This window comes from Oncorhynchus tshawytscha, unplaced genomic scaffold (genome assembly GCF_018296145.1).
Source record: "Oncorhynchus tshawytscha isolate Ot180627B unplaced genomic scaffold, Otsh_v2.0 Un_contig_7495_pilon_pilon, whole genome shotgun sequence".
Classification (NCBI taxonomy): domain Eukaryota; kingdom Metazoa; phylum Chordata; class Actinopteri; order Salmoniformes; family Salmonidae; genus Oncorhynchus; species Oncorhynchus tshawytscha.
Genome location: NW_024608574.1, coordinates 34,863 through 59,655, shown reverse-complemented (window position 1 = coordinate 59,655; position 24,793 = coordinate 34,863). Strand labels below are relative to the sequence as shown.

Sequence of the window (24,793 nt, the reverse complement as noted above, 5' to 3'; positions counted from 1 at the left end):
TTCCAGGGGTTCCTCTTCTACCTGTTGTTCTGGAAGTTCAACCGTGTTCTCTACACCGTCTGAAGGACGACGACAGAACAGAAACGTGGTCAGAAGAATTAACACGCTCGGGACTCACGTCGATAACAATACACACATGACCTCTGACCTTTGGGGTAGTCTGTTTTCAGCATCAGCGTGGTCTTGTGTGTCAGGGCTGTCGTGTCGGGGCTGGTGTGTTGGTCTGGCTGCAGACCACTGGCTTCTCCAATGTTCTCCATCATGATCCTCAACAGAACTGTAAGGTCATCCTGACTCAGGGCAACCTGGGGAGAACAGACGACAGAGAGGATATGTAGCTGGAGCTAATGCTAATGGCTGCTAATGCTAATGTCACTAATACTAGTTCACCTGAAGAGACAAGCACAGAGAGGATGTAGCTGGAGCTAATGCTAATGGTTGCTAATGCTAATGTCACTAATACTAGTTCACCTGAAGAGACACAAGCACAGAGAGGATGTAGCTGTAGCTCATGGTTGCTAATGCTAATGTCACTAATGCTAGTTAACCTGAAGAGACAAGATCAGAGAGGATGTAGCTGTAGCTAATGCTAATGGTTGCTAACGTCACTAATATTTGTTAACCTAAAGAAACACAAGCACAGAGAGGATGTAGCTGTAGCTAAAGGTTGCTAATGCTAATATCACTAATACTAGTTAACCTGAAGAGACACAAGCACAGAGAGGATGTAGCTGTAGCTAATGGTTGCTAATGCTAATGTCACTAATACTAGTTAACCTGAAGAGACACAAGCACAGAGAGGACATAGCTGTAGCTAATGCTAATGCAGCTGATAAGTAGAGCCCGAATTAACTTGAGGACAGACAGGAGACATATAGGATGGAGCTGTAGCTAATGCTAATGTTGCTAAAGCCAATAATTCTGTAGCTATTTCCGCGTTCACATCATGTCGGTGTGATCGGAGGAACATCTTGCTAATTCGGAGGAATGACTCGGAGCGTTCACTTGCTCGGAGATCGGAAGGAACGCAGAAACGATTCTCACCATTGACAGACGAAATCGCGGCAATGTTTGTTGAACACGGCATCAGGAAATACAAAGTTGATTTACTGTTTCACGGATTTTGAAAAGTGAGGTGAGCGAGCAGATAAAATAAAAAATATATTTTGAAAAATATTCACAATTTAGAAGCCCTTGTAAAAATACTAAACAATCTTTTTTACAACACCTAGTGACATCAGCACAACATTTTAGTCATTTGGTATAATGGTTTTGGAATGACAGTCATAGGAACCACAGTTTGAGTCCTGATCAGGGTACCCGCCTAATTGGTGTCAGGAGCTGGAGAGCACAGTTAGACACAGTTCAGCCATTTTTTATAATTGATGTGCTAGCTGAAATATATATAGCAGCCCACTAAAGTATTCAGACCTGTTCTGACTATAACCAACTGCTTCAGCTTGAATTCTATATTTAACACGTCTCCCACTAGCTGATAACTAGAGGAGTCTCAAAATAACTTGAGGACAGACAGGAGATGTGTAGGATGGAGCTGTAGCTAATGCTAATGCTAATGCTGCTGATAACTAGAGGAGCCTCAAAGTAACTTCGACAGACAGGAGACGTATAGGATGGAGCTGTAGCTAATGCTAATGCTGCTGATAACTAGAGGAGCCTCAAAATAACTTGAGGACAGACCGGAGACGTATAGGATGGAGCTGTAGCTAATGCTGCTGATAACTAGAGGAGCCTCAAAATAACTTGAGGACAGACCGGAGACGTATAGGATGGAGCTGTAGCTAATGCTGCTGATAACTAGAGGAGCCTCAAAATAACTGAGGACAGACAGGAGACGTATATGGAGCTGCATCTAAAGCTAATGCTAATGCTGCTGATAACTAGAGGAGCCTCAAAATAACTTGAGGACAGACAGGAGACGTATAGGATGGAGCTGCATCTAAAGCTAATGCTAATGCTGCTGATAACTAGAGGAGCCTCAAAATAACTCGAGGACAGACAGGAGACGTATAGGATGGAGCTGTAGATAATGCTAATTCGCTGACAATTTTACAATTTAAGTCATTTAGCAGACACACTTATCCAGAGCAACTTACAGGAGCAATTAGGGTTAAGCGCCCTGCTCAAGGACACGTGGATCTAGTCAGCTCCGGGATTTAAACCAGCGACCTTTCGGTTACTGACCCAATGCTCTTAATCGCTAGACTACCGGCCTTGATTATCTTACTGTCAAACCCTAGAGGACTGTAGCATGTACCTTACATTCCAAACCAGGCTGCAAGCAGAAGTCAGAAGTTAGTTAGTGTGACTAAATCATCAATGCTCGGCTGTTATGGTTTAAGGGACAAAGCTACTTCAAGTCTAAAGGAAGGGGATGACATTGCACAAATTTAACTAGCTACAACTTACCAATACCATTCTTCCACCAGAGGTCAACTATCATTATGACTAAATCAGGAAAGCTCAGCTATTATAACTTGAAGGAAATTTCAGGTAGAGAGGGTGACATTACTACACGAGTAAAGATAACTTCAATCAGCTTCTCTGCTACAATACAAACATCTTGGTATCAACACAGATCTTTATCTAACCACTCCTTTCGAGGGAAAGACATGACTGTAGTTCCTGTTATCTCCTACCTTCATGGGCTGTGGGTCTCTGTCTACCTCTATGGTGGTTCCTGTTAGCTCCTACCCTTCATGGTCTCTATCTACCTCTATGGTTCCTGTTAGCTCCTACCCTTCATGGTCTCTATCTACCTCTATGGTTCCTGTTAGCTCCTACCCTTCATGGTCTCTATCTACCTCTATGGTTCCTGTTAGCTCCTACCCTTCATGGTCTCTATCTACCTCTATGGTTCCTGTTATCTCCTACCTTCATGGTCTATGTCTACCTCTATGGTTCCTGTTATCTCCTACCTTCATGGTCTATGTCTACCTCTATGGTTCCTGTTATCTCCTACCTTCATGGGCTGTTGGTCTCTATCTACCTCTATGGTTCCTGTTATCTACCTTCATGGGCCTTCTATGGTTCCTGCTGTGTGGTCTCTATCTACCTCTATGGTTCCTGTTAGCTCCTAACCTTCATGGTCTCTGTCTACCTCTATGGTTCCTGTTAACTCCTACCTTCATGGTCTGTAGGTCTCCGTCCACCTCTATGGTTCCTGTTAGCTCCTACCTTCATGGTCTGTTGGTCTCTATCTACCTCTATGGTTCCTGTTAACTCCTCCCTTCATGGTCTCTGTCTACCTCTATGGTTCCTGTTAACTCCTACCTTCATGGGCTGTAGGTCTCCCTCTACCTCTATGGTTCCTGTTATCTCCTACCTTCATGGGCTGTAGGTCTCTATCTACCTCTATGGTTCCTGTTAACTCCTCCCTTCATGGTCTCTGTCTACCTCTATGGTTCCTGTTAACTCCTACCTTCATGGGCTGTAGGTCTCCCTCTACCTCTATGGTTCCTGTTATCTCCTACCTTCATGGGCTGTAGGTCTCTATCTACCTCTATGGTTCCTGTTAACTCCTCCCTTCATGGTCTCTGTCTACCTCTATGGTTCCTGTTAACTCCTACCTTCATGGGCTGTAGGTCTCCCTCTACCTCTATGGTTCCTGTTATCTCCTACCTTCATGGGCTGTAGGTCTCTATCTACCTCTATGGTTCCTGTTAACTCCTTCCTTCATGGTCTCTGTCTACCTCTATGGTTCCTGTTAGCTCCTACCTCTATGGTTCCTGTTAGCTCCTACCTTCAAGGTCTCTGTCTACCTCTATGGTTCCTGTTATCTCCTACCTTCATGGTCTCTGTCTACCTCTATGGTTCCTGTTATCTCCTACCTTCATGGTCTCTGTCTACCTCTATGGTTCCTGTTATCTTCTACCTTCATGGGCTGTAGGTCTCTGTCTACCTCTATGGTTCCTGTTAACTCCTACCTTCATGGTCTGTAGGTCTCCCTCTACCTCTATGGCTCCTGTTATCTCCTACCGTCATGGAGTGTAGGTCTCCCTCTACCTCTATGGTTCCTGTTATCTCCTACCTCTATGGTTCCTGTTAGCTCCTACCTCTATGGTTCCTGTTAGCTCCTACCTTCAAGGTCTCTGTCTACCTCTATGGTTCCTGTTATCTCCTACCTTCATGGTCTCTGTCTACCTCTATGGTTCCTGTTAACTCCTACCTTCATGGTCTCTGTCTACCTCTATGGTTCCTGTTATCTCCTACCTTCATGGTCTTTATCTACCTCTATGGTTCCTGTTATCTCCTACCTTCATGGGCTGTAGGTCTCTATCTACCTCTATGGTTCCTGTTATCTCCTACCTTCATGGGCTGTGGGTCTCTATCTCCTACCTTCATGGTCTCTGTCTACCTCTATGGTTCCTGCTATCTCCTACCTTCATGGACTGTGGGTCTCTATCTACCTCTATGGTTCCTGCTATCTTCTACCTTCATGGTCTCTAACTACCTCTATGGTTCCTGTTAGCTCCTAACCTTCATGGTCTCTGTCTACCTCTATGGTTCCTGTTATCTCCTAACTTCATGGTCTCTGTCTACCTCTATGGTTCCTGTTAACTCCTACCTTCATTGTCTGTAGGTCTCCGTCCACCTCTATGGTTCCTGTTAGCTCCTACCTTCATGGGGCTTGAGGTCTCTGTCTACCTCTATGGTTCCTGTTAGCTCATACCTTCATGGGCTCTGTCTACCTCTATGGTTCCTGTTATCTCCTACCTTCATGGTCTCTGTCTACCTCTATGGTTCCTGTTAACTCCTACCTTCATGGGCTGTAGGTCTCCCTCTACCTCTATGGTTCCTGTTATCTCCTACCTTCATGGGCTGTAGGTCTCTATCTACCTCTATGGTTCCTGTTATCTCCTACCTTCATGGTCTCTGTCTACCTCTATGGTTCCTGCTATCTCCTACCTTCATGGGCTGTAGGTCTCTATCTACCTCTATGGTTCCTGTTATCTCCTACCTTCATGGTCTCTGTCTACCTCTATGGTTCCTGCTATCTCCTACCTTCATGGACTGTGGGTCTCTATCTACCTCTATGGTTCCTGCTATCTCCTACCTTCATGGTCTCTAACTACCTCTATGGTTCCTGTTAACTCCTACCTTCATGGGCTGTAGGTCTCCCTCTACCTCTATGGTTCCTGCTATCTCCTACCTTCATGGGCTGTGGGTCTCTATCTACCTCTATGGTTCCTGTTAGCTCCTACCTTCATGGGGCTTGAGGTCTCTGTCTACCTCTATGGTTCCTGTTAGCTCATACCTTCATGGGCTCTGTCTACCTCTATGGTTCCTGTTATCTCCTACCTTCATGGTCTCTGTCTACCTCTATGGTTCCTGTTAACTCCTACCTTCATGGGCTGTAGGTCTCCCTCTACCTCTATGGTTCCTGTTATCTCCTACCTTCATGGTCTCTGTCTACCTCTATGGTTCCTGCTATCTCCTACCTTCATGGGCTGTGGGTCTCTATCTACCTCTATGGTTCCTGTTATCTCCTTACTTCATGGTCTCTGTCTACCTCTATGGTTCCTGTTATCTCCTACCTTCATGGTCTCTGTCTACCTCTATGGTTCCTGTTAACTCCTCCCTTCATGGTCTCTGTCTACCTCTATGGTTCCTGTTAACTCCTACCTTCATGGGCTGTAGGTCTCCCTCTACCTCTATGGTTCCTGTTAGCTCCTACCTTCATGGGCTTGAGGTCTCCCTCTACCTCTACGGCGGCCATCTTCTGGTACCATGCTGCAGCCAGGTTTCTCTTCACTGTTAGGAGCAGGTTGACAGGCTCCAGCAGCTCAGTACTGGGCTGAGAGTCTTTTCCATGTAAATCCTAATGAGAGAAAGCTAAATTATAGACAAGGATAGTTAGACAACTTGCTTATTTAGCTACAGTATACAGTATTAGGGTGGTATCCAGACTTTCATACCATTCCTGTACCAACCCAGGGATGTAGCCAACAGGCCATCTACTGTAGCCAGCAGGCCATATACTGTAGCCAACAGGCCATCTACTGTAGCCAGCAGGCCATATACTGTAGCCAACAGGCCATCTACTGTAGCCAACAGGCCATCTACTGTAGCCAACAGGCCATCTACTGTAGCCAACAGGCCATGTAGCCAACAGGCCATGTAGCCAACAGGCCATCTACTGTAGCCAACAGGCCATCTACTGTAGCCAACAGGCCATCTACTGTAGCCAACAGGCCATCTACTGTAGCCAACAGGCCATCTACTGTAGCCAACAGGCCATCTACTGTAGCCAACAGGCCATGTAGCCAGCAGGCCATGTAGCCAGCAGGCCATGTAGCCAGCAGGCCATGTAGCCAGCAGGCCATGTAGCCAGCAGGCCATGTAGCCAGCAGGCCATGTAGCCAGCAGGCCATGTAGCCAAGCAGGCCATGTAGCCAGCAGGCCATGTAGCCAGCAGGCCATGTAGCCAAGCAGGCCATGTAGCCAGCAGGCCATGTAGGCAGCAGGCCATGTAGTCAGCAGGCCATGTAGGCAGCAGGCCATGTAGTCAGCAGGCCATGTAGGCAGCAGGCCATGTAGGCAGCAGGCCATATAGGCAGCAGGGATCTTGATCCAGGAGGGGGACTGATTGTTCCTGCTTTAACCAAGAAGCTAGTTCTTGCCATCTAGCTAGGAAGTTACAAACCCAAATGTATAGCTGGAGACCTGAGATAGATAGTTAGCTTATAAGCAGAGGCGTAGACTGCAACCCCCTGAGCTTTATGGGCGCCACGCTGAATTTCTTTTACGGAATTGAAAATCATACCGTCTGCATTTCAAAACAGCCCAGTATACGGTATAAACAGTATAGCGCCCGAGCCTATTCAGTAAGACCACGATTGAACCAAGCAGTTTCTTTGAGAACCAACTCTTACACCTCAAAATCAAATGAATCAAATGAATGTATTTACGAAGCCCTTTTTCCAACAGCAGTTGTGCTTATACAGAAACCACAGCAATGCCGATGTAGAGGAACGGTGGCCAGGAAAAACTCCCTAGAAATAGGCAGTAACCTAGGATGAAACCTAGAGAGGGAACCAGGTTCTGAGGGTTGGCCAGTCCTCGTCAGGTTGTGCCGGGTCGACGTTATGAGAGGACTAACGGTAGTCAGACGGTTCTTTGAGAACCAACTCTAACAACTAACGGTAGCCAGACGGTTCTTTGAGAACCAACTAACAACTAACGGTAGCCAGACGGTTCGTTGAGAATCAACTCTAACAACTAACGGTAGTCGGAGGAGTTGGATAGCGTTCATACAGATCTGGGACCAGGCATTAAGCCCTTGCTTTCAGATCTGGGACCAGGCATTAAACCCTTGCTTTCTGATCTGGGACCAGGCATTAAACCCTTGCTTTCTGATCTGGGACCAGGCATTAAACTGTTACTTTCTGATCTGGGACCAGGCATTAAACCCTTGCTTTCTGATCTGGGACCAGGCATTAAACCGTTACTTTCTGATCTGGGACCAGGCATTAAACCTTGCTTTCTGATCTGGGACCAGGCATTAAACCGTTACTTTCTGATCTGGGACCAGGCATTAAACAGTTACTTTCTGATCTGGGACCAGGCATTAAACCCTGGGACCCTTGCTTTCTGATCTGGGACCAGGCATTAAACCTTGCTTTCTGATCTGGGACCAGGCATTAAACCGTTACTTTCTGATCTGGGACCAGGCATTAAACCGTTACTTTCTGATCTGGGACCAGGCATTAAACCCTTGCTTTCTGATCTGGGACCAGGCATTAAACCCTTGCTTTCTGATCTGGGACCAGGCATTAAACCCTTGCTTTCTGATCTGGGACCAGGCATTAAACCCTTGCTTTCTGATCTGGGACCAGGCATTAAACCCTTGCTTTCTGATCTGGGACCACTGATGAAGCAAAAGATAACTGTGTTAAACAGAATGCACTGACCTGGACAGTTTGAGCTGTGTGAGCTGTACGTCCATGTGGTCAATGACAGCAGGAAGTGGACATCCCTCCACAGCAAGTAGAGAGAAGCTGTTGCCCACGGTGATGAGCCCCAGGTCCACCTCCAGTGCATTGTGTGAGGTGGAGGACTGAGGGATGATGATGAGAGGGGCCTTCAACCTGATGTCCATGGAGAGACGGAAGCTCTTCTGGGCAAAGTCCCTGATGCTGGAGGCCGCCTTCTCTGCTGCCTGGGCCGTGGCCACACTCAACGCGTCTTTGGCCGTCTGGAAGTTGTTGCTGAAATTCTAAAGAGACGGAAAACACGGATGAGGGAAGTTCTTTAGCGGAAAGGGCACCAGAAAGGAATCAAAGTGGAGACCGAGCTAGGACGGCTAAACCTCTCATGTTTTCCCAGGAATCCCAGTCGGATGATTCCGGAAATTAGTAAGGTATCGCTTAACTGGGAATCATCCAACCAGGATTCCTGAAATTAGTAAGGTATCGCTGAACTGGGAATCATCCAACCAGGATTCCTGAAATTAGTAAGGTATCGCTGAACTGGGAATCATCCAACCAGGATTCCTGAAATTAGTAAGGTATCGCTGAACTGGGAATCATCCAAACAGGATTTCTGAAAAAACCCAGGAACTGAAGAAAGAGAGTCTCTGCACACTTAAATACAAAGATCAGTTTTAAATACTCAAGACCGTTGTCAGAGATTTCTCCAGTACCCACGCTGAGACTCCCTAACTCCAGTACCAACGCTGAGACTCCCTAACTCCAGTACCAACGCTGAGACTCCAACTCCAGTACCCACGCTGAGACTCACCAGCAAAGACATGAAACTCCAGTACCCACGCTGAGACTCACCAACTCCAGTACCCACGCTGAGACTCACCAACAAAGACATGAAACTCCAGTACCCACGCTGAGACTCACCAACTCCAGTACCCACGCTGAGACTCACCAACTCCAGTACCCACGCTGAGACTCACCAGCAAAGACATGAAACTCCAGTACCCACGCTGAGACTCACCAACTCCAGTACCCACGCTGAGACTCACCAACTCCAGTACCCACGCTGAGACTCACCAACTCCAGTACCCACGCTGAGACTCACCAACTCCAGTACCCACGCTGAGACTCACCAACTCCAGTACCCACGCTGAGACTCACCAACTCCAGTACCCACGCTGAGACTCACCAACTCCAGTACCCACGCTGAGACTCACCAACTCCAGTACCCACGCTGAGACTCACCAACTCCAGTACCCACGCTGAGACTCACCAACTCCAGTACCCACGCTGAGACTCACCAACTCCAGTACCCACGCAGACTCACCAACTCCAGTACCCACGCTGAGACTCACTCCAGTACCAACAAAGAAAGACATGACAAACTCCAGTACCCACGCTGAGACTCACCAACTCCAGTACCCACGCTGAGACTCACCAACAAAGACATGAGACTCCCTAACTCCAGTACCCACGCTGAGACTCCCTAACTCCAGTACCAACGCTGAGACTCACCAACTCCAGTACCCACGCTGAGACTCCCTAACTCCAGTACCAACGCTGAGACTCACCAGCAAAGACATGACAAACTTGTGGAGGTAGACGACTTGGACACAGCCCACGTTGAGCTGAACCTTCCCGTCTGTCTTGGAGGTGTCTGCGTAGCCGGCTCCCTCTGTAGCCTTGGGGGTCAGACTCATACTGAAACTAAACACCTCGTCTCCTACGATAGAGATGGCCTGCAACGGAGAACCAAACCGTTACCAGGTAAATGCAACTGCAATATTTCACCGGGGTTGAATGATATACTGTCGCATCTCCATCCGTCACTGAAATCTTTCGTGGTTTTACTTCGTGACTTACCTTTTTGTGAATACCTTTTGGGTCAACATTAATGACGATGAAATCCCGAAGGCGGGCAGAGATGTGGGTTTGAGGCCCTTGCATCAGGAGGGATCCATTGAAACCTGTACAACAAGATAAAATGTTGATCTGATGCTAACATCAATTCAGAAAAGGTCAACAGCAAACCACACAAGCACAAGACACTTAAATAACCCCCCAAAAATATTTTTGGGACTTTCATCATATACAAACCTTGGCTGAAATCCCTTACGAAAGCCCTAGATGATAATCAAATGTAAGTGTAGCTGTATAAAAGACAACATTGTGTAGCCTATGAGTTCTGTACGGGCCCCTGAGGGTTCTGTACGGGCCCCTGAGGGTTCTGTACGGGCCCCTGAGGGTTCTGTCTACATCGGCACCTTGTATCTTGATGTCAGCCATGTTGCAGTTCTGATCACACACTAGGACGTTGAACGCCCCCAGCCGCATCATCACCTTCAGGTCGACGACGTCACCGTCCGACGGAGAACCTAGAGCCGCTGTCATGGAAACGGACAGAAAGTCACACGATGATTTCGCTATTGGTTGACCAACCAAAAGAGACATGTAAGATAGTCCTTCAGAATCTGTTATATCTAATGAAATGAATGGTACGTTTTCATACTAACACGTGAAAACCAACACAAAAATATTTATATAGAAAAAAGCCACTTGAAACTCTCGACCGCTCCACATATGTTAATGGTCGCCTGTTCAGTCCTCCTTTTCCTGTCGTCCACAATCATCTCCTTTGTCTTGCTCACATTGAGGGAGAGGTTGTTGTCCTGGCATCACAAGGCCAGGTCTCTGACCTCCTCTCTATTGGCTGTCTCATCGTTGTCGGTGATCAGGCCTAACGACTGTTGTGTCATTAGCAAACATAATGATGGTGTTGGAGTCGTGTTTAGCCACACAGTCGTGGGTGAACAGGGAGTACAGGAGGGGACTAAGCATGCACCCCTGAGGGGCCCCAGTGTTGAGGATCAGCATGGCAGACATGTTGTTGCCTACCCTCACCACCTTTGGATTCAATAGCAATCAACAGTCCACTTGGAGTGGTCCTCTGGCCTTCATTTAACCAGGTCACCAGATTGACCTGCTGACACAGCTCAGTGATCCCTATCCGAGGTGTGTTTGCAGACGTCGAAGCTGAGTGTGAAAGTGGGCAGTGTTTTAGCAGGATGTGGGTGTTTACTTGACATGGCTAAGAGGCCTCTAATCTCATCTACTAACCACTGCTCTGTTTTTCATCTGTTTATGGGGCAAGATCAAGTCTACAGGATGCAGGGTGGAGGTAGGGTGTGTATGTACAGTGCTCATTCAGAAAGTATTCAGCCCAATAAACTTTTTACACATTTTGTTAAGTTACAGCCTCATTCTAAAATGGATTAAATACATCAATTTACACACAGTCCACATAATGACAAAATAAAAAACAGAAATAACTTATTTACATAAGTATTCAGACCCTTTGCTAGGAGACTTGACATTGAGCTCAGGTGCATCCTGTTTCCATTGATCGTCCTTGAGATGTTTCTACAACTTGATTGGAGTCCACCTGTGGTAAATTCAATTGATTGGACATGATTTGGGAAAGGCACACACCTGTCTATATAAGGTCCCACAGTTGACAGTGCATGTCAGAGCAAAAACCAAGCCATGAGGTCAAAGGAATTGTCCGTGGAGCTCAGAGACTGGATTGTGTCGTGGCACAGATCTGGGGAAGGGAACCAAAACATTTCTGCAGGATTGAAGGTCCCCAAGAACACAGTGTCCTCCATCATTCTTAAATGGAGGAAGTTTGGAACCACCAAGACTCTTCCTAGAGCTGGCCGCCCAGCCAAACTGAGCAATCAGGGGAGAAGGTCAGGGAGGTGACCAAGAACACGATGGTCACTCTGACAGAGCTCTAGAGTTACTCTGTGGAGATGGTTGTCCTTCTGAAAGGTTCTCCCATCTCTGCAGGACTCTACCAATCAGGCCTTTATGGTAGAGTGGCCAGATGGAAGCCACTCCTCAGTAAAAAGCACATGACAGCCAACTGGGAGTTTGAGAAAAAGCACCTAAAAAGACTCAAGGCCATGAGAGACAAGATTCTCTTGTCTGATGAAACCAAGATTGAACTCTTTGACCTGAATGCCAAGCGTCACGTCTGGAGGAAACATGGCACCATCCCTACGGTGAAGCATGGTGGTGGCAGCATCATGCTGTGTTGATGTTTTTCAGCGGCAAGGACTGGGAGACTAGTCAGGATTGAGGGAAAAGATGAACGGAGATACTTGATGTAAACCTGCTCCAGAGCACTCAGGACCTCAGATCTGTAGAGAAGAATGGGAGAAACTCCCCAAATCCAGGTGTGCCAAGCTTGTACAGTCATACTCGATGCTGTAATCGCTGCCAAAGGTGCTTCAACAAAGTACTTAGTAAAGGGTCTGAATACTTATGGAAATGTTCCGTTTGTTTATTTGCACACAATTCTAAAAACCTGTTTTGGCTTCATCATTATGGGCTATTGTGTGTAGATTGATGAGGGGGAAGAAACGATTTAAACCGTTTTAGAGTAAGGCTTTAATGTAACAAAATGAGGAAAAAGTCAAGGGGTCTGAATACTTTCTGAATGTACTATATGTACATGGTGTATGTAGAACATGAATACTTTCTGGAAGTACTATATGTAGAACATGAATACTGTCTGAATGTACTATATGTAGAACATGAATACTGTCTGAATGTACTATATGTAGAACATGAATACTGTCTGAATGTACTATATGTAGAACATGAATACTGTCTGAATGTACTATATGTAGAACATAAATACTGTCTGAATGTACTATATGTACACAGTGTATGAGTACATGAATACTGTCTGAATGTACTATATGTACACGGTGTATGTAGAACATGAATACTGTCTGGATGTACTATATGTAGAACATGAATACTGTCTGAATGTACTATATGTAGAACATGAATACTGTCTGAATGTACTATATGTAGAACATGAATACTGTCTGAATGTACTATATGTAGAACATGAATACTGTCTGAATGTACTATATGTACACAGTGTATGAGTACATGAATACTGTCTGAATGTACTATATGTACACGGTGTATGTAGTACATGTGTGTTCATGATGTTTATAAATGGCTGTCTCTGTGGTGCATAGTCCGTAGTGTTTACACTACTACTGTATGAGGTGTGTAGAGTGTACAAAGCAGACCGGTCACTAGAACTAGACGCCGATCCCGGACGTTTGAAAAGGTCCCCAGAACGTCAACCCTCAACCAATTCTAAACAATAACCAAGCTCTGGCAGTGAACTGGTGATGCTAGGCGCGTCGGTACTCAACCCTCAACCAATTATAAACAATAACCCAGCTCTGGCAGTGGACTGGTGATGCTAGGAGCGCCGGTACTCAACCCTCAACCAATTATAAACAATAACCCAGCTCTGGCAGTGAACTGGTGATGCTAGGAGCGCCGGTACTCAAACCTCAACCAATTCTAAACAATAACCCAGCTCTGGCAGTGAACTGGTGATGCTAGGAGCGCCGGTACTCAAGCCTCAACCAATTCTAAACTATAACCCAGCTCTGGCAGTGGACTGGTGATGCTAGGAGCGCCGGTACTCAACCCTCAACCAATTCTAAACAATAACCCAGCTCTGGTAGTGAACTGGTGATGCTTTTAGAGCGCCCCCAAAACCTAGCCCTAACCTTCACCGCTCACTCAACCCTCAACCAATTCTAAACAATAACCCAGCTCTGGCAGTGGACTGGTGATGCTAGGAGCGCCGGTACTCAATCCTCAACCAATTCTAAACAATAACCCAGCTCTGGCAGTGAACTGGTGATGCTAGGAGCGCCGGTACTCAATCCTCAACCAATTCTAAACAATAACCCAGCTCTGGTAGTGAACTGGTGATGCTCAGAGCGCCGGTACTCAACCCTCAACCAATTCTAAACAATAACCCAGCTCTGGCAGTGAACTGGTGATGCTCAGAGCCGGATCCCGCCGCTCAGACCGCTGTGCTACTACCCAGTTCACAAAGCTCTAGCATCACGAGAATACTTTATTGGTAATAGCTTGTCCTTTTGAATTATTTTGGTTTTAAGCCTTCCCCCAAACCCTAGCCCTAACCTTCACCGCTCAGAATGAATACCTAACCTTCACCGCTCAGATTGAACACCTAACCTTCACCGCTCAGAATGAACACCTAACCTTCACCGCTCAGAATGACTACCTAACCTTCACCGCTCAGAATGAACACCTAACCTTCACCGCTCAGAATGAACACCTAACCTCACCGCTCAGAATGAACACCTAACCTTCACCGCTCAGAATGGACACCTAACCTTCACCGCTAGAATGAACACTTCACCGCTCAGAATGAACACCTAACCTTCACCGCTCAGAATGAACACCTAACCTTCACCGCTCAGAATGAACACCTAACCTTCACCGCTCAGAATGAACACCTAACCTTCACCGCTCAGAATGGACACCTAACCTTCACCGCTCAGAATGGAACACCTTCACCGCTCAGAATGGACACCTAACCTTCACCGCTCAGAATGAACACCTAACCTTCACCGCTCAGAATGAACACCTAACTTCACCGCTCAGAATGAACACCTAACCTTCACCGCTCAGAACGAACACCTAACCTTCACCGCTCAGAACGAACACCTAACCTTCACCACTCAGAACGAACACCTAACCTTCACCACTCAGAACGAACACCTAACGTTCACCACTCAGAACGAACACCTATCCTTCACCACTCAGAACGAACACCTAACCTTCACCACTCAGAATGAACACCTAACCTTCACTGCTCAGAACGAACACCTAACCTTCACCGCTCAGAATGAACACCTAACCTTCACCGCTCAGAACGAATACCTAACCTTCACCACTCAGAATGAGTTGATTCTGTTTGAACAGAAAAGAGGAAAACGATGACATCTCGCTGGTATAAAGAATGTCTACTGACTTGATGAAGAAAGACCTTCCTCTCCTTGACCTTGTGCCTAGTTTCCTTCTAAGATGAGTGCAGGCTGTTGAGTGTGTGTATGCTTATAGTGTGTGTCCGTCTATGTTTGTGTGTGTGTGTGTGTAAATCTGTACAGTGTGTGTTGTGTCCTTGTGTAAAGTATATTGTGTGTTTACTTGACTTGGCGGAGATGGCCCTGCTGCTCTCCTCAGACTTCTGCTTAGGCTCCTCTGGTGAGGGGGGCAGGCTGCCGGAGGACAGGGCAGAAGACAGGAAGTCTATGGTGGAGAGGAGAGCCTCCGTGTGAAGTAGTAGATCCAGGGAGGTGAAGGTCACCTACAGGAGGGGGAGACGGGGAGAGAGAGAAGAGAGAGAGAGAGTCGAGAGAAAGGGGAGAGAGAGAGAGAGAGAGACAGAAGAAAGAGAGAGAGAGAAGTAGAGAGAGAGAGCAGAGAAAGGGGAGAGAGGAGAGAGAGCAGAGAATGGGGAGAGAGAGAGAGAGAGAGTAGAGAAAGGGGAGAGAGAGAGGAGAGAGAGAGCAGAGAAAGGGGAGAGAGAGAGGACAGAGAGAGTAGAGAGAGTAGAGAAAGGAGAAAGAGAGAGAGAGTAGAGTAGAGAAAGAGTAGAGAGAGTAGAGAAAGGGGAGAAAGGGGAGAGCGAGAGAGAGAGAAAGAGCCACTTAACCAAGTCACATGGACTGTGATGATCAGACGGTAAATCAAACGAGCCCTTTGAGGTCTTAAGAGAACAGGAAGATGTCGGCAGGCTTCACAGACCTCTCAGATCCCCATTCAACAACCAGCAGGCTACATTAACACGGCCGCTGCATTTATAAAAGGTGCCAGTGCAGGCACAATGTTGTATCTAACATAGACACATATCAGAGCCTTTCCCAGCATTACAACTAGTTAATGCTAGTTTAAAAACAACTGGTTGGAGTCTGGTTGAAATGATGTTGTTTTAATTTTGCCCGCTTGAGTGTATTGGACGAACAAATAAACCGTTTAGATATCATTACTTACATTGATCATCTGCTCAGTATTCTTGTGAACAGTGGCAAAGTTTGGCCTATTTCTGTCAGCCTGAGAAGAAAGAAAACAACAACTCAATTAGCAGTCATTTAGGGGTAATGGAAACACAATGAAACCACAAATCAATTAGCAGTCATTTAGGGGTAATGGAAACAAATGAAACCACAAATCAATTAGCAGTCATTTAGGGTAATGGAAACACAATGAAACCACAAATCAATTAGCAGTCATTTAGGGTAATGGAAACACAATGAAACCACAAATCAATTAGCAGTCATTTAGGGGTAATGGAAACACAATGAAACCACAACTCAATTAGCAGTCATTTAGGGGTAATGGAAACACAATGAAACCACAAATCAATTAGCAGTCATTTAGGGGTAATGGAAACACAATGAAACCACAAATCAATTAGCAGTCATTTAGGGGTAATGGAAACACAATGAAACCACAAATCAATTAGCAGTCATTTAGGGGTAATGGAAACACAATGAAACCACAAATCAATTAGCAGTCATTTAGGAGTAATGGAAACAAATCAATTAGCAGTCATTTAGGGGTAATGGAAACACAATGAAACCACAAATCAATTAGCAGTCATTTAGGGGTAATGGAAACACAATGAAACCACAAATCAATTAGCAGTCATTTAGGGGTAATGGAAACACAATGAAACCACAAATCAATTAGCAGTCATTTAGGGGTAATGGAAACAATCAATTAGCAGTCATTTAGGAGTAATGGAAACTAATCAATTAGCAGTCATTTAGAGGCTAATGGAAACACAATGAAACCACAAATCAATTAGCAGTCATTTAGAGGTAATGGAAACAAAATCAATTAGCAGTCATTTAGGGGTAATGGAAACACATCAATTAGCAGTCATTTAGGAGAATGGAAACTAATCAATTAGCAGTCATTTAGGGGTAATAGAAACTAATCAATTAGCAGTCATTTAGGAGTAATATAAACTAATCAATTAGCAGTCATTTAAGAGTAATGGAAACACAATGAAACCACAAATCAATTAGCAGTCATTTAGAGGTAATGGAAACACAAATCAATTAGCAGTCATTTAGGGGTAATGGAAACACATCAATTAGCAGTCATTTAGGAGTAATGGAAACTAATCAATTAGCAGTCATTTAGGAGTAATGGAAACTAATCAATTAGCAGTCATTTAGGGGTAATGGAAACTAATCAATTAGCAGTCATTTAGGAGTAATGGAAACAAATCAATTAGCAGTCATTTAGAGGTAATGGAAACTAATCAATTAGCAGTCATTTAGGGGTAATGGAAACAAATCAATTAGCAGTCATTTAGGGGTAATGGAAACAAATCAATTAGCAGTCATTTAGAGGTAATGGAAACAAATCAATTAGCAGTCATTTAGAGGTAATGGAAACAAATCAATTAGCAGTCATTTAGAGGTAATGGAAACACAAATCAATTAGCAGTCATTTAGAGGTAATGGAAACACAAAATCGATCACTATCACAAAACATTAGCAGTCGTTTAAATGCTCAAAATAACACAAAAGTAGACTTTGACCAGACCTACTCGAGATGCTGCTTTGTTAACTAGGACCACTGGCTTCTGACAACCATTCATTTAGGAAGATTATATCAACACGTATATTCTCACTGAGAAACCCACTGACGGTCATGTCAATTAGTCAGGCTTGACGCCAGGCACCACCAAGTCTGGAGTGGGCTTTAGGCATGTCTGAAATGGAACCCTACTCCTATATATTGCACTACTTGTAGCATAGGGCTCTGGTTAAAAGTAATGCACTGCATAGGGAATGAGGTGCCATTTGGGACACAGGCCAGGTCTGGAGAGTGCCCTGGTCTATTGTGTTGATAATGACAGAGACAAACAGTGAGAATGTAATGTCCGTCTTGTACAGCATCTCTATAATGAGATTGAGGTTACGGGGTTGAAGATGACATCTCTGGGTTGTATTGACACCAGAGCCTGCTGCCTGGCACAGAAACCATGTCAACACAGAGAGAGAGGACATATGGCTGGGGTTTCTGAACAGAGAAACACATCCACAGAGAGAGGGACATATGGCTGGGGGTTTCTGAACAGAGAACATGTCCCCAGAGAGGAGGACATATGGCTGGGGGTTTCTGAACAGAGAACATGTCCCCAGAGAGAGGACATATGGCTGGAGGTTTCTGAACAGAGAAACATGTCCCCAGAGAGAGACATATGGCTGGGGGTTTCTGAACAGAAACATGTCCCCAGAGAGAGAGGACATATGGCTGGGGTTTCTGAACAGAGAAACATGTCCACAGAGAGAGGGACATATGGCTGGGGGTTTCTGAACAGAGAAACATGTCCCCAGAGAGAGGACATATGGCTGGGGGTTTCTGAACAGAGAACATGTCCCCAGAGAGAGAGGACATATGGCTGGGGGTTTCTGAACAGAGAACATGTCCCAGAGAGAGGACATATGGCTGGAGGTTTCTGAACAGAGAACATGTCCCAGAGAGGAGGACATATGGCTGGAGGTTTCTGAACAGAGAACATGTCCCACAGAGAGAGAGGACATATGGCTGGAGGTTTCTGAACAGAGAACATGTCCCAGAGAGAGAGGACATATGGCTGGGGGTTTCTGAACAGAGAACATGTCCCCAGAGAGAGGACATATGGCTGGAGGTTTCTGAACAGAGAACATGTCAACACAGAGAGAGAGGACATATGGCTGGAGGTTTCTGAACAGAGAACATGTCCCAGAGAGAGAGGACATATGGCTGGGGGTTTCTGAACAGAGAAACACATCCACAGAGAGAGAGGACATATGGCTGGGGGTTTCTGAACAGAGAACATGTCCCCAGAGAGGACATATGGCTGGGGTTTCTGAACAGAGAACATGTCAACACAGAGAGAGGACATATGGCTGGAGGTTTCTGAACAGAGAACATGTCAACCCAGAGAGAGAGGACATATGGCTGGAGGTTTCTGAACAGAGAACATGTCCCCAGAGAGAGAGGACATATGGCTGGGGGTTTCTGAACAGCTACAATACTGTATCATTAAATATAACTACAATACAATGACCATGGGGATTCTGGGAATGCGCCTCTTTGCATTTCGAAGAATTCATATATGAATTTCCTATTTTAGGAAAGGCTCATAAAAGGTGTTTGATTAGGTATTTAATGACGTCAAATGCTTTAATTTCCAAAGTGGTAAAATAATTCCAGACTGTAGGGGGAAAACGAGTGCTGCATAGAGCCCGTATCGACTGTGTTTTTGCTGTTATACAAGGCTTTAAGAACAATAAGTTATACAAGGCTTTAAGAACAATAAGTTATACAAGGCTTTAAGAACAATAAGTTATACAAGGCTTTAAGAACAATAAGTTATACAAGGCTTTAAGAACAATAAGTTATACAAGGCTTTAAGAACATTAACAATAAGTTATACAAGGCTTTAAGAACAATAAGTTATACAAGGCTTTAAGAACATTAACAATAAGTTATACAAGGCTTTAAGAACATTAACAATAAGTTATACAAGGCTTTAAGAACATTAACAATAAGTTATACAAGGCTTTAAGAACAATAAGTTATACAAGGCTTTAAGAACATTAACAATAAGTTATACAAGGCTTTAAGAACAATAAGTTATACAAGGCTTTAAGAACATTAACAATAAGTTATACAAGGCTTTAAGAACATTAACAATAAGTTATACAAGGCTTTAAGAACAATAAGTTATACAAGGCTTTAAGAACATTAACAATAAGTTATACAAGGCTTTAAGAACAATAAGTTATACAAGGCTTTAAGAACATTAAGTTATACAAGGCTTTAAGAACAATAAGTTATACAAGGCTTTAAGAACAATAAGTTATACAAGGCTTTAAGAACATTAACAATAAGACTCCATAAGAATAATACATTAAATCAATCATGTTTGTACCATGTTGTGCTGCTACCATGCTGTGCTGCTACCATGCTGTGCTGCTACCATGCTGTGCTGCTACCATGCTGTTCTGCTACCATGTTGTGCTGTGTTCTGCTACCATGCTGTGCTGCTACCATGTTGTGCTGCTACCATGTTGTGCTGCTACCTTGTTGTGTTACTACCATGCTGTGCTGCTACCATGCTGTGCTGCTACCATGTTGTGCTGCTACCATGTTGTGCTACTACCATGTTGTGCTACTACCATGTTGTTGTCATGTCGTGTTGCTACCATGTTGTGTTACTACCATGTTGTTGTCATGTCGTGTTGCTACCATGTCGTGTTGCTACCATGTTGTTGTCATGTCGTGTTGCTACCATGTTGTTGTCATGTCGTGTTGCTACCATGTTGTTGTCATGTCGTGTTGCTACCATGTTGTTGTCATGTCGTGTTGCTACCATGTTGTTGTCATGTCGTGTTGCTACCATGTTGTGTTCGCCAGTGTTGCTGCCTTGCTATGTTGTTGTCTCTCTCTATGTAGTGTTGTCTTGGGTCTCTCTTTATGTAGTGTTGTCTCTCTTTATGTAGTGTTGTCTCTCTTTATGTAGTGTTGTCTCTCTTTATGTAGTGTTGTGTTGTCTCTCTTTATGTAGTGTTGTCTTGGGTCTCTCTTTATGTAGTGTTGTCTCTCTTTATGTAGTGTTGTGTTGTCTCTCTCTATGTAGTGTTGTCTTGGGTCTCTCTTTATGTAGTGTTGTCTCTCTATGTAGTGGTGTCTCTCTTTATGTAGTGTTGTCTCTCCTTATGTAGTGTAGTGTTGTCTTAGGTCTCTCTTTATGTAGTGTTGTGCTGTCTCTCTTTATGTAGTGTTGTCTCTATGTAGTGTAGTGTTGTCTCTCCTTATGTAGTGTAGTGTTGTCTTAGGTCTCTCTTTATGTAGTGTAGTGTTGTCTCTCCTTATGTAGTGTAGTGTTGTCTTAGGTCTCTCTTTATGTAGTGTTGTTGTCTTAGGTCTCTCTTTATGTAGTGTTGTGTTGTCTCTCTTTATGTAGTGTTGTCTCTATGTAGTGTAGTGTTGTCTCTCTTATGTAGTGTAGTGTTGTCTCTCTTTATGTCTCTCTTTATGTAGTGTAGTGTTGTCTCTCCTTATGTAGTGTAGTGTTGTCTCTCTTTTATGTAGTGTAGTGTTGTCTCTCTTTATGTAGTGTTGTCTCTCTTTTATGTAGTGTAGTGTTGTCTCTCCTTATGTAGTGTAGTGTTGTCTTAGGTCTCTCTTTATGTAGTGTTGTGTTGTCTCTTTATGTAGTGTTGTGTTGTCTCTCTTTATGTAGTGTTGTCTCTCTTTATGTAGTGTTGTGTTGTCTCATGTAGTGTAGTGTTGTCTCTCTTATGTAGTGTAGTGTTGTCTTAGGTCTCTCTTTATGTAGTGTTGTGTTGTCTCTCTTTGTATGTATGTGTGTAGTGTTGTCTCTCTTTATGTAGTGTAGTGTGTCTCTCTTTATGTAGTGTTGTGTTGTCTCTCTTTATGTAGTGTTGTCTCTCTTTATGTAGTGTAGTGTTGTCTCTCCTTATGTAGTGTAGTGTTGTCTCTCTTTTATGTAGTGTTGTTGTCTCTCTTTATTGTCTCTCTTTATGTAGTGTTGTAGTGTTGTGTTGTCTCTCTTTATGTAGTGTAGTGTTGTCTCTATGTAGTGTAGTGTTGTCTCTCTTTATGTAGTGTTGTGTTGTCTCTCTTTGTAGTGTAGTGTTGTCTTTATGTAGTGTTGTCTCTCTTTATGTAGTGTTGTCTCTCTTTATGTGTGTTGTCTCTCTTTGTAGTGTAGTGTTGTCTTAGGTCTCTCTTTATGTAGTGTAGTGTTGTCTCTCTTTATGTAGTGTTGTGTTGTCTCTCTTTGTAGTGTAGTGTTGTCTCTCTCTATGTAGTGTAGTGTTGTCTTAGGTCTCTCTTTATGTAGTGTTGTGTTGTCTCTCTTTATGTAGTGTTGTGTGTCTCTTTATTTAGTGTAGTGTTGTCTCTCCTTATGTAGTGTAGTGTTGTCTTAGGTCTCTCTTTATGTAGTGTTGTCTCTCTTTAGTGTTGTCTCTCTTTATGTAGTGTTGTCTCTCTCTTTTATGTAGTGTAGTGTTGTCTTAGGTCTCTCTTTATGTAGTGTAGTAGTGTTGTTGTCTCTCCTTATGTAGTGTTGTGTTGTCTTCTTTTTAGTGTTGTCTCTCTTTATGTAGTGTTCTATGTGTGTGTCTCTCTTTATGTAGTGTTGTTGTCTCTTTATGTAGTGTTGTCTCTATGTAGTGTTGTCTCTCTTATGTAGTGTAGTGTTGTCTTAGGTCTCTTTTATGTAGTGTTGTCTTAGGTCTCTCTTTAGTGTTGTCTCTCTTTATGTAGTGTAGTGTTGTCTCTCTTATGTAGTGTAGTGTTGTCTTAGGTCTCTCCTTATGTAGTGTAGTGTTGTCTTAGGTCTCTCTTTATGTAGTGTTGTGTTGTCTCTCTTTATGTAGTGGTGTCTCTCTTTATGTAGTGTAGTGTTGTCTCTCCTTATGTAGTGTAGTGTTGTCTCTCTCTTTATGTAGTGTTGTGTTGTCTCTCTTTATGTAGTCTTGTCTCTATGTAGTGTAGTGTTGTCTCTTTATGTAGTGTAGTGTTGTCTTAGGTCTCTCTTTATGTAGTGTTGTGTTGTCTCTCTTTAGTGTTGTCTCTCTTTATGTAGTGTTGTGTTGTCTCTCTTTATGTAGTGTTGTGTCTCTCTTTATGTAGTGTTGTCTCTCTTTATGTAGTGTAGTGTTGTCTCTCTTTATGTAGTGTTGTGTTGTCTCTCTTTATGTAGTGTAGTGTTGTCTCTCTTTATGTAGTGTATGTGTGTAGTGTCTCTCTCTCTTGTAGTGTTGTCTCTCTTTAGTGTAGTGTTGTCTCTCCTTATGTAGTGTAGTGTTGTCTTGTTGTCTCTCTTTATGTAGTGTAGTGTTGTTGTCTCTTTATGTAGTGGTTGTCTCTCTTTAGTGTAGTGTGTAGTGTTGTCTCTCCTTATGTAGTGTAGTGTTGTCTTAGGTCTCTTTATGTATGTAGTGTTGTGTTGTCTCTCTTTATGTAGTGTAGTGTTGTCTCTCTTTATGTAGTGTTGTGTTGTCTCTCTTTATGTAGTGTTGTCTCTCTTTATGTAGTGTTGTTGTAGTGTTGTCTCTCTTTATGTAGTGTAGTGTTGTAGTGTGTCTCGCTTTATGTAGTGTTGTCTCTCTTTGTAGTGTAGTGTTGTCTCTCCTTATGTAGTGTAGTGTTGTCTTAGGTCTCTCTTTATGTAGTGTTGTGTTGTCTCTCTTTATGTAGAGTTGTCTCTCTTTATGTAGTGTAGTGTTGTCTCTCCTTATGTAGTGTAGTGTTGTCTTAGGTCTCCCTTTATGTAGTGTTGTGTTGTCTCTCTTTATGTAGTGTTGTGTTGTCTCTCTTTATGTAGTGTAGTGTTGTCTCTCTTTATGTAGTGTAGTGTTGTCTTAGGTCTCTCTTTATGTAGTGTTGTGTTGTCTCTCTTTATGTAGTGGTGTCTCTCTTTATGTAGTGTTGTTGTCTCTATGTAGTGTTGTTGTCTCTCTGTAGTGTAGTGTTGTGCTGTCTCTCTTTATGTAGTGTTGTCTCTATGTAGTGTAGTGTTGTCTCTCTTTATGTAGTGTAGTGTTGTCTTAGGTCTCTCTTTATGTTGTGTAGTGTTGTCTCTCTTTATGTAGTGTAGTGTTGTCTCTCTTTATGTAGTGTAGTGTTGTCTCTCTTTATGTAGTGTTGTCTCTCTTTATGTAGTGTTGTCTCTATGTAGTGTAGTGTTGTCTCTCTTTATGTAGTGTTGTCTCTCTTTATGTAGTGTTGTGTTGTCTCTCTTTATGTCGTGTTGTCTCTCTTTATGTAGTGTTGTGTTGTCTCACCTTATGTAGTGTAGTGTCGTCTTAGGTCTCTCTTTATGTAGTGTTGTGTTGTCTCTCTTTATGTAGTGTTGTCTCTATGTAGTGTAGTGTTGTCTTAGGTCTCTCTTTATGTAGTGTTGTGTTGTCTATCTTTATGTAGTGTTGTCTCTCTTTATGTAGTGTAGTGTTGTCTCTCCTTATGTAGTGTAGTGTTGTCTTAGGTCTCTCTTTATGTAGTGTTGTGTTGTCTCTTTATGTAGTGGTGTCTCTCTATATGTAGTGTTGTGTTGTCTCTCTTTATGTAGTGTTGTCTCTCTCTTTATGTAGTGTAGTGTTGTCTCTCTTTATGTAGTGTTGTGTTGTCTCTCTTTATGTAGTGTTGTCTCTATGTAGTGTAGTGTTGTCTCTCTTTATGTAGTGTTGTCTCTATGTAGTGTAGTGTTGTCTCTCCTTATGTAGTGTAGTGTTGTCTCTCTTTATGTAGTGTTGTGTTGTCTCTCTTTATGTAGTGTAGTGTTGTCTCTATGTATGTAGTGTTGTCTCTCTTTATGTAGTGTTGTGTTGTCTCTCTTTATGTAGTGTTGTCTCTCTTTATGTAGTGTTGTGTTGTCTCGCTTTATGTAGTGTTGTCTCTCTTTATGTAGTGTAGTGTTGTCTCTCCTTATGTAGTGTAGTGTTGTCTTAGGTCTCTCTTTATGTAGTGTTGTGTTGTCTCTCTCTATGTAGTGTTGTCTCTCTTTATGTAGTGTAGTGTTGTCTCTCCTTATGTAGTGTAGTGTTGTCTTAGGTCTCTCTTTATGTAGTGGAGTGTTGTCTCTCTTTATGTAGTGTTGTGTTGTCTCTCCTTATGTAGTGTAGTGTTGTCTTAGGTCTCTCCTTATGTAGTGTGGTGTTGTCTTAGGTCTCTCTTTATGTAGTGTTGTGTTGTCTCTCTTTATGTAGTGGTGTCTCTCTTTATGTAGTGTTGTCTCTCTTTATGTAGTGTTGTCTCTCTTTATGTAGTGTTGTCTCTATGTAGTGTAGTCTCTCCTTATGTAGTGTAGTGTTGTCTTAGGTCTCTCTTTATGTTGTGTAGTGTTGTCTCTCTTTATGTAGTGTAGTGTTGTCTCTCCTTATGTAGTGTAG

General features: G+C 43.6%; 1 protein-coding gene across 1 annotated transcript; it reads right to left on the bottom strand.

Moving 5' to 3' along the window:
* Window positions 1–235: 235 nt before the first annotated feature.
* On the bottom strand, window positions 236–15,934 carry LOC121843630 (vacuolar protein sorting-associated protein 13C-like). The gene is made up of 8 exons (XM_042313376.1): window positions 15,855–15,934; window positions 15,009–15,168; window positions 10,211–10,330; window positions 9,810–9,913; window positions 9,518–9,685; window positions 7,932–8,236; window positions 5,696–5,839; window positions 236–305 (listed from the first exon to the last, which is right to left on the bottom strand). Exons 1-7 carry the CDS (start codon window positions 15,861–15,863, stop codon window positions 5,776–5,778), a joined length of 930 nt encoding a protein of 309 aa, XP_042169310.1. The 5' UTR covers window positions 15,864–15,934; the 3' UTR covers window positions 236–305; window positions 5,696–5,775.
* Between the last annotated feature and the right edge of the window lie 8,859 nt (window positions 15,935–24,793).

Coding starts and splice junctions, on each gene's coding strand:
- LOC121843630 (XM_042313376.1), bottom strand. Junction 9,686..9,809: donor CAAAAGGTATTCACAAAAAG/GTAAGTCACGAA, acceptor TCTCCGTTGCAG/GCCATCTCTATCGTAGGAGA. Junction 8,237..9,517: donor AGTTTGTCATGTCTTTGCTG/GTGAGTCTCAGC, acceptor CCGTCTCTTTAG/AATTTCAGCAACAACTTCCA.